General features: G+C 45.6%; 1 protein-coding gene across 2 annotated transcripts in view; it reads right to left on the bottom strand.

Annotated features, from left to right (window-relative positions):
• Positions 1-9,933, bottom strand: part of LOC147015060 (calcipressin-1-like) — a 28,367-nt gene extending 18,434 nt beyond the window's left edge. Inside the window, exons 1-4 of one of the 2 annotated variants that reach the window (XM_085849439.1) lie at positions 9,917-9,933; positions 9,067-9,166; positions 8,700-8,951; positions 6,955-7,128 (exon numbers count right to left, since the gene is read on the bottom strand). In XM_085849439.1, coding sequence (XP_085705565.1) covers positions 6,955-7,128; positions 8,700-8,909 — 384 coding nt within the window. In that variant the 5' untranslated portion in view covers positions 8,910-8,951; positions 9,067-9,166; positions 9,917-9,933. Of the gene's footprint in view, positions 1-6,954; positions 7,129-8,699; positions 9,891-9,916 lie in introns of those variants that run through there. The other variant, XM_085849440.1, reaches the window with a different exon arrangement.
• Positions 9,934-10,372: the final 439 nt, after the last annotated feature.

The raw sequence follows: 10,372 nt of genomic DNA on the forward strand, positions 1-10,372 counted from the left end.
ACGTTAAGAGCACGCTGAAAAACACTGCCATACGTCATAGTACGCTGGCTTTCATCGTTGTACTTTGCGGTTGTCCTCTAATTTTAGCATGCTTGAAATTTTACAACGTATGCCAGCGTATGACTCACACGTTCCGCTACACTGGCCATAAGTTGTAGGCACGTTATGCGATCGTTGACACACGTCGACACACGTTACTTGTAAGTTACTCGTAAGTCAAAACACGTCGAGGTAATGATTATCGTACCCGAAACTTATTTATAACTTATGAGTAACGTGTTGTAGGCACGTTACACGATCGTTGACACACGTCGAGGCACGTTACGCGATCGTTGACACACGTCGAGGCACGTTACGCGATCGTTGACACACGTCGAGGCACGTTACTTGTAAGTTACTCATAAGTTGAAACACGTCGAGGTAATGCCTATAAGACAACGAAACGTTCTGTGTACGTTACTAATATGTTATGCATACGACCAACTCGTTATGAATACGCCAAAAACTTTTTTAAAAACATCAAAATTTCAGCGTACGCCAACGTTTTACATACATTTTTATACTTTGCCATTGCTGGCTAAATCGTCAAGGTGTGACAGCGCCTTCAGATACACAAGAGAAGCAATCTTGGTAGGCCAATTGTATCTGGTTGTGCATGTCCAACTGCTCTGATATCAAAATTTGTTGATTGTCATTTACGTCTTGAAATGAATCCCCCCTCATATCTTAAGGACACAACGAGTTTTCTGACTCACTTCCAGAGACTGAACGAAACACACTCACCTTTTAACTCCCAACCCATTTTAGTCATAGCAGATGTTACACCCCTTCACAGTTCACAGTCCAAAGTTCACTTTCTCGACACATCACTCACACTTCAAAACAACAGACTTGAAACAGAACTGTACACCAAACCAAGACATACACTCTTACCTTCTCCCATTTTCATCTCACCTTAAACACACAATTACAAGCACACCGTACAGTCAAGCAATCAGAATAAGACGCATCTGCTCAACAAAAAAGGCAGAAGAAACCTCTCTCCCAATGAGAAATACACTTCATTGCAAGACACTATGACTCACTCTGTAAAAGTAACGATAAACCGAACAAGACACGGAATAATAAACTTGCCACAAACGGAAATCAACAAACGAGATATCAAAACAAGGAAACTCCTCACTAACCACAAAATGTTCCACAAAAATCAACGCATCCCCACAATGTACCTGCCGAGACAAGAAGGAGGTCATGGCCTGATGGAGCTCAACCAAGTGCACAGAGCGACAACTCAGCATCTCAAACATGCTCTTTCTTTCCTCTCATCACACCCCTCCCCCCTCTCACCAACCACTCAAATATTGTGCCTCACGCTGTCAGCTCCCTTCTTCACCATACCACGACCAAGTCTCATCTTTCCAGTCTCCCCACCCCTCCCCTCGCACTCCTGCCCCATGGTCTCATAGTCTCCTGCTCTCATCATCTCCCCTCCCTCTCAAAGCAACCCCTCTTCTCCCCGCCCCCCAAGCTTCCCTCTCACCTTTCCTAAAAGCTACCCCCTCAATTCTCCTCTCTCACCCTTCTCCGTCCAATCTCCCCCTTCTCAAAGTCCCCCCCCCCTCTCCCCCCCTCCCCTCCACAAAGCTGCCCCCTTCCCCTGCCCTCTCTCTTCCAACTCATTCATCCAATCTTCAACTTCCCTTGACCCCTCTTTTATTTCTCCCCATGGTGCCTCACCCCATCACCACTGAGCCTTTTGTCCTTCTTCCCCTCATCCGGCCCTCTCCCCTAGCTCCTCTGCAATCCCCCACACACTGTCAACAACTCTCCCCAACTCCCACCCCTCCTCCCTCATCCTACCCTCCCTCTGCCCTCACCCTCCCCTGCACCCAAAGCCTCTCCCCCTCCCTTGCACCCAAAGCCTCTCCCCCTCCCTCTTCCATCGCTTCCAACAATAAATCCTTACTCTTCTCAAATGGCTTGATTTCCCATCATCAACGATTTGGATTCAGACCACATCACTCTTCCCTGGATATGCTGCTTCTGCTTTCCCAACAACGGATGGAGGTCCTCAATGCCAGACATGAGATCAGAGCCATCTCCATAGACATATCGTGTGTTTTTAATACAGTCTGGCACCCTGTCCTGCTCACCAAACTCTCTTCCTCTGGTATCTAAGGCCATCTTCATTCATGGCTCACAGACTTCCTCTCCTATCACAGTCAACGTGTGGCCTGTGGATACATTTTATCATAATGCGTTTGAAGGTGATGAAATAAATAATATAATCGATGATGATTAAAACTCGATACAAGCCAGTCGGTGGCATGCGTGGTCGCTATATTATATAATTGCATACTAGTCATACAGTTTTTGACGGATCGGGCTGAAATTTTTTGACAAAGAGGTTGATGATAATGCGCATGAAAGTGCGGAAGCCGATTTTGAATTTTCGAAAAAATATATATATAAATATTTTTCGGATTTTTTCAAAAATTTCAAAGTCCCGTTGCTAGACAACGGTGGCGTCCATAGCAACGGTGCTCAAAAGCATACTAGATCCTGGTATGAACCTACCAGTCAAGTTTCATCAAAATCGGTCGACTCCTCTGGCCTCCGGAGCTGTCCATTACATACATACAGACAGACGGAAAACCTGAGAATAACGGTAGTCTAGCGACCACCCAATAAAAATAAAATATATTCAACCTGAAATAAAAATGTACTCAAATACGAAAGGATGTTTTAAAGTATGTATCCATCTGGAATTAACATAATTATATTTCTCCTCTGTATGGAAAGATCACCTGTATATTAAAAGTGGAAACAAGTTGAACTTTGCCAGTAAGTTGAATATAAAGAAGAATTGCCTGTCATTTTAAAGCTATCTTAAGAATTTTTTTATAAAAGACACGAACAAGTTGGAATGTGGATTTAAGAAAATGTCCAGATGTATCCACGAAGCTCTCGAGTCGAGTCGCTTCAAGATAATATATCTTCCCAGTTTTGGGAGAAGTAGACTGACCTTTTAACTTACATAGGATGGAAACTTGTTTTAATGGCCATTAGGGTTGGCGTTTGACGTCATTCTAGCATTCTGTGTGATTAATATGTCTGGATTTAAATAGGTGTTCCAACCATTTAAGCAGGAGCTGTCTAAGAAGACTGAAGATAAGTTTTACCTGCAAAATGTCAAGACCAGACGAACTGGTGCCAGTGTCAGAAAATGATAAAAACTGTGTCTTACTGAAAACTATATAAAGACTAAGATTCTCCACTTGTTTTTGAGTGATCTGGAGTGAGTTTGTTTGTCCAGAACCTCCTGTGCGCACATTAAATCTGTTTGTTTGTTCAATAAATGTTCTAAATTGTACTGACATTGTGTAACTGTATCTATAGGCCCTTAATGGAATTCTCTCATTCCCTCTTCCTGTCCAGGCTGGAGTTCCACAAGGCAGTGCTCTGGTCCCTGTGCTTTTTCTTGTTTTCATCAACGATCTCTCCAACTCTGGAAAATCCTCTTTATCTCTTTGCTGATGACTCCACTCTCTGCCGTACCATCTGTGATTCCTCAATCAGCAGCTTCTTAGCTCACTGCAGATCTGGGTAAAATCACAAACTGGTCCAACACGTGGAACATGTCTTTCAATCAGGATAAATCTCACACTCTCACTATGTCTCTCCGAAAGGACCGTTTAGAAACCCCCCCCCCCCATTCACTTTCTCAACAATCCTCTGGAAGAAGTCCTTTCTTTCAAGCTTCTGAGTCTCACTATCTGCCATGACCTTTCCTGGGAAAGTCACATTTCAAACCTCGCCTCCAAAGCCAGTCGCCGACTGGGAATCCTCTGTCGTGCAAAGTCCTTCCTCGGCCCACCTGAGCTCCTGATCACATACAAAACTTTCGTCCACAGCCTGATGGAGTACTGCTCTCCTCCCTGGGCTGATGCTCCTGCCTCCCACCTTTCTCGGCTTCACGCTGTGGAAACCAAGGCATTTCGGATCATTGGCATCTCCCGAAATGAGGCTGAGTCTTTCGGCCTCTCACTCTCTCACCGCAGACAGGTCGGTGGTCTTTCTGTCTTCTCCTCTTCGGTCTCGCCCCCCCCCCTCCTTGCTGTGTCTGCGATTTGTCCCCACCATAATTTCCACAGGGTGCTCAAGGTCCGCCAACAACCTCCTTCTGGTAAAACTACCAAAATCACGAATCACTGCTCACCTTCACCCTTTCATTCCTCTTTTTTCCCGCCTTTGGAATAAACTCCCTCACTCTGTTCAATCTCATTCTTCCCACCAGGCCTTCAAAACAGCTGTTCACCACCACCCCCATCCAAATCCTCAATCTTTTCTACCCCTGTTAATCCACCCCAAACCCAGCTCCTTCAAATTCCCTGCTTTCCTTCCTGAAAGTCCCTGTAATGTCCATCTTGTATACCCCATGTTCCCCACCCCATCCCTCTCCCTTCCACAGATCTCCTAATGTCTCTGTTCTCCACCGTTTTGTCCTTCCCACTCCTGCCCCTCTTGTCTCATGCCCCCCTTGCTGTGCATTGTGCGTTAGCTCTCATACGAGCCTCGATAAGGTATACAACGACAACAACAAAAAAAACTTTGACAAACAACAAATCTTCACAAATTGGTTCATGAATCATGATCCCTTCCTGAAACTGAGGGGATGCTTCGACACCTGGTTGGACTCCGTTCCATCCTTCTGAAACCCACATATGGAGATTACAACCGACAAGACACACACACACACACACACACACACACACACACACACACACACACACACACACACACACACACACACACACACACACACACACACACACACACACACACACACACACACACACACACACACACACACACACACTCTTCATCAATTGTACAGTATCAGGGCTATTCTAAAATAAAACATCATACAATTTAAAGGATTGCTGTAAATGTTAATTTCACAACATCCGATATTGTATTTAGTCATAGACACACAACACACACACTTCTTCATCTTCTTCTTCTTTCGGCTGCTCCCGTTAGGGGTCGCCACAGCGGATCATCCGTTATGATCCGCATACTGATTTGGCACAGGTTTTACGCCGGATGCCCTTCCTGACGCAACCCTGGTCGCCTCTTACGACACAGGGATATGGATTGGGTTTCGCCATGATTCCGGGCTGCCCTACACCCTCTCATAGCGCGGCCCAGCGCAGAGCAGAGCTTCCGTCCTCAAGCGATCCTCCAACCCAAGCCTCCGAGTAGCCGGATTACAGGCGCACGCCACTACGCCAGGTCACACACACTTCTTCATCATCGATGTTAATTCAAATGACCGTTACGATCGTTTACAAATATTTAGATTCATATTACATGTCAAAGAAAATCAGACATTGATCTGAACTTGGGCTTTGATATCTTGTCAAACACAAGAGCTGGTGTGGTATTTTCTATTTCCTTATTCAGACAGTTCCATCGCCAAGGATTTTTAATTCCTGCACCGATCTTAGTCACATTGTCTTTTTTCCGATCGAGCACGCCATATATAAATTGCACCATTTTACTCTATCGGAAGAACACGCATTTGGACCAACGAAAAGGCTTGTAACACTGCACATCCATCTCCACCGTTAAGCGTTGCCAGAAGTACGATAATTATCGTATTTGTATGATTATTTCAATGCTTGTATTTCAGATCGATACGTGCGAAAAATGTGGAAATTACTTCTCTTTTATTTTACGAGGAAAGTTCTTTTGAAAAGGGTGGATGTCAGCGTTTCTGTGGATATCTCACATGCCTGAAATTTTGGAGCTCAACTCCACAACCTAAGGTTTTAGAGCACAAGCAAATCCAGTCCAGTCCATTGGGACCATACTCTGTACAGAGCGTTGGTGCTGCCGAAGCAGTCTCCTTGGCTATTGGGCACAATCCTGGACAGGTCGCCACTCTGACGCAGGATACTTGAATGACTCGGTCATCCCAGCAAGCTGGTACTCATTTTGCCGACCTCGGAAGGATGGCAGGCTGAGTCAACCCCCTGGTGAATTAATTCAGCGGGCTACGAGGCTTGAACTCAGGACCCTCAGATCCCAAGCCGCCACCCTAACCACTGAGCCAACACCAGGCTAACAAGCAAATCATTTACTCACAAAGTCATTGTTTGTCTCACAAGCTGTTGTTATTGTTGCATAGTTGTGTGATAACACACAGTATTTGAAGCAAAACGAAAGTTTATTCTGTAGTTGTACTACTCCAGCACGATTGTCACATGATCATTGTACAGTATGGAATGAAGAACTGGTCTTGCAGGTGAAGACGAGTTCTCGATCTGGATCGGCGGACAGGTAGAACAATGGATGTGATCAACAGAACGATGAGGGATGCTGACTGCCATTGGAAGCAAGGGGGAAGCTGATGTTTCGAGCATCAATCCTTTCTTTTGCTCCGACAAAGGGTTTGTCCCCAAAACATCAGCTTCTCTTTGCTTCCCATGCGGTTAGTGCGACGTTTCTTTGAGTCAACAGCAGTGAACGACCAGGGTGCCCTCTGCCGTCATAACCCTTTGATTACTCACCTTTGTACCAATGATCTAAACAGGACGGAGCCAATGAAGTCGATTCGGCCTCCTGCCTTTCGCTACAATAACGATGCAAATTATATAAGAACCATATATTTTTTACCGTTGCTTTTAACAAACTCATCTTGAAGACCAATTGTCTTAACAAGACACGAACATAGCTGTCCTTTTTATTACCTTAACGTTGACCAGTGAAACATGTGCAACTTGTCCTTTATTGGCATGTCCTTTTCCTGGTCGTCACTACCTAGTTCTTCGATCACCCTTCAACACCTCACTGAAATCTAATCATGTGGCATCTGTAAAACCTGAACCATGATCAAGGGATTCAAAATGATCACGGGATCCAAAATGCTTCAAAATTCAGGTGACTTACATTGGCATGGTAGATACGCAACGTGCACCCAGACAGCTTCGTGCCGTGGAGATGCGAACGGATCTGACGTGCAGCATTCAGACTTGAGCATGCTACGCGGATACGTCGAAAACCGGGCAGAAGGAACAAAGTAGCTTTTGGATCAACGGAAACCACGAGCGACTCAAATTTTGTCTGCAAAACACGAAGCAGAACCAAAACATGTCTGACATGTACCATCGGCAATGATTGCACCAAAACGGTATAAAATTCAAAGGTTATATCAAAAATAATAACAATAAAGACGCAGTGGTCTAACGTTCACTTGTCCCCCGATGTGTGTGATCCTGTGCAATCACGTGATGGTGCACGGTAATGCGGACAGGTGTCCTTGGGACATCGGTTTGGATGCAATCCCATATCACACACCAAGGAGGATTGTTTAATGTGAAGTAAAGATTTTTAAAGATTTCAAGAAACGAATGAACTTCTTGAGTGGGTGAAAGCAACGAAGTTCACCGTCAGGCCGAGTGTACTTTATGTGACGTGTAGTAGGATCGATCATCATCACGTTCCACGCACTGTTCAGCGTTACAAATGTACAAATGGCCAATTGTGCTGTAATTAAACATGTGACAGCAGAATTTTAATTCTTTATCACAAAAGGTAACATCGATTGGGAAATGCTCCTCAAATATGGTTAAAATCTGGATCAAGTGGCATATTTAAAGCGTTCCTGAAGCTGGCCCAGAGGTACGCACACTCACATCTAAGCAGTCCTGCTTGGGTTTGAATCCCGATCAAGCTATAAAACTGTCATCCCGGTGTTTCACAGGCAGGGCGATTCATCAATGTGTGTGCCGTCCCTCTGATGGACTTTAAACGGGCGTCTCGTCTGCTGGCATTTGGTGGACGTTAAAGACCCCACGGTGTCCTTCTCCAAGAGTCGACGAGCTCCACACTCCAACCCCCCCCCTCCACCCACCACAATGAGTCTTGGATCAATCCAAAACATCAATTCCACCAGAACGGCACTCGGTAGAGAGAATACCTCCACCAGGTGAACAGTGTTCGGTATGTATCCCACTGATAGGCCGGATCTGGATTCGGACCAAAATCAAATGAGGTTGTTCTAATCATCGAACCAACTCATCCACCAAGTTCTGTCATAACTCGGCCACAACTTTTTGAGATATCGTGCTATATATCGTTTTTTTGCCTCATCTCTCAATAGTGGAGAATCGATTAAAAAAAAAATCATCATCATCTCCAGATCTTCACAACAATGGAATCAATTCTTCCTCGTCACATTCCTAACGTGTCCACCAAATTTCGTCCGAATCCGTCCATAGCGTTTTGAGATATCCTGCTCACAGACAGATAGACAGACAGACAGACAGAGATGGAAACAACATAACGTGGAGGTGGTTCAAAAACAGGTGTGACGAGCTGCGGTGCGCCCATTCCTCTGTGACGTCATTCTGGGATATCCCATTGCGTTGCCGAATCAAGTTCGTTTTAATAATTTTTTTAATTATTTAATTATTTAATAACGAACTAACTAACTAGTGATCAAATGACTGTGCAATGGATTTGTATTGTCAGGAGACAGGTTTGGATATATACACTCGTCATGTGGTGGTGGAAGGGAATCGAGGCTCAGGTGTTAAATGTGGAAAGTTTTTACCACCTTGCTGCAATCAAAGGACGAGACAATCACTTCGGTGTTATAATCAAACAATAATAATAAAAATTAAATCAATGACCTGTAATTCCTTGTTGCGGAAGTACTCTCCGGAGAACCCACACACGTACAGAGCATGCTGGGTGGAGGCCGTTCCCTCTGCGGACGAATCTTCATGAGGACAGGGACATCCCAGGTCGTGACTCATGACGGGCTCCGCGAACTCACAATCGAAATCGCTTCTCACTCCGTCTTCTTCTTCTTCATGCTGTTGTTGTTTTTGTGACGTCATGGTTTTGGGCGTCCAAGTAGGTCACCGTAATGAAGATCGTTCCTGAAACCGAACTCTAATATTAAACCCAAGGATCTCCTCCTCTAAAGGTCTTGAACCCTGAGTGGGCCCCAAGTAGGCCCTATCATCGGTGCAGCACTCACAAACGGATACTCACAAGTGTCTGGAGTGCAAACATCCGATCCTGGGAGAATGTCGGGACGGCAGGATGGACGGTGATCCCTTCCTTACCGATGATGGGATTGTTACTCCGTCCTCTGAGAGGAGAGAGAGAGAGAGAGAGAGAGAGACCTCCGAAACTCGGTCGTCGTGTGTAAACCCCTTCTATAGGCCTCGTCACCTCGGCGCGGAGGGATATCCACGAAGGATATTCGGATTCCCAGATATTCATGGATTCATCGGGATCGCTACACTTACGAACCAAGCTGTTCGAGTCCGTTTTCGAACCGGATGGCGATCGCACGGAAAGCTAGGTTCCCCTCAGCGCACACACACAGTCCGCTCATTCGCAGCAGGCCGCGCGTCCCGCCTGCAGGTAGTGACGGTCGTTATACACCTCCTCCACCACCTCCTCCTCCCACGACGACCGTGTTCGAGAGCCGCTACTTCTGAATTTATTTGTTTTCACTTACTCGACATATTCCGACTCAAAAACTGACCATTTGTTGTAATTTAATTATCACTGTGATTTAAATTGAGGTGTATAAACGTCCCACCACGGGACGGCTTTAACAGAGCGGCACACGATGCAGCGTTGTGTTCAGTTACCTCACAGCTTGCCAAACCAGCCGTTCCTTATCAAGGGTTTTCGAAAAGAGTGCTTAAGCCGCTTGGTGAGCGCTCAACAAGAAGCTTGGCACGTGAACACGCCCCTGGTTTGAGAGATTAATTTTAAAAACGAGCCAAACCCGCGTTCCGCGCGAACTTTCTAAAGTCAGGGTTCGTTAGGACGTCAATATATCCCGTGTTCACAATGTTTCTCGTTACATTTTTTGTATCAAATTCACCTTCTGAGGTAGTCAGCACGTGCAGAAGAGGGTTTTTACATTGCGGACGCTGTTTTCTTGAAACGGCATTACGTCTCTCAGCGGTGACGGTCTGTCGACGACGGACGTAATGGCGTCAGCGAATGACCGGTGATGTCATTGCGCTTCAGCGGTGACGTCACACGTCGCCATGCAAACGAATGTAAAAATTTGAAAATCGTCAAAAGTTCCCCAACCTGTTCGTCTGGCGCGATCTCACATAGCCTATGCTGTTCATTACACCACAGAGCACCCGCATGCCGAAAGTGGCGACAATCCGTCCTGCAGTTTCGGAGGAGATACGTCCACAAAATATGGCTTAGCGCATTAATATAACTAGTACATGCCCGTACGTGCAAAAAAAAAAAACTTTCAAACCACGTCTCAGAAACAACAACCACACAGGCCGTTCCTTCGCTCTCGCGTGCCCGTACGTGC

This window comes from Eptatretus burgeri, chromosome 12, assembly GCF_056783735.1.
Source record: "Eptatretus burgeri isolate ZD-2024b chromosome 12, Ebu_testis_v1, whole genome shotgun sequence".
NCBI classification, from domain to species: Eukaryota; Metazoa; Chordata; class Myxini; order Myxiniformes; family Myxinidae; genus Eptatretus; species Eptatretus burgeri.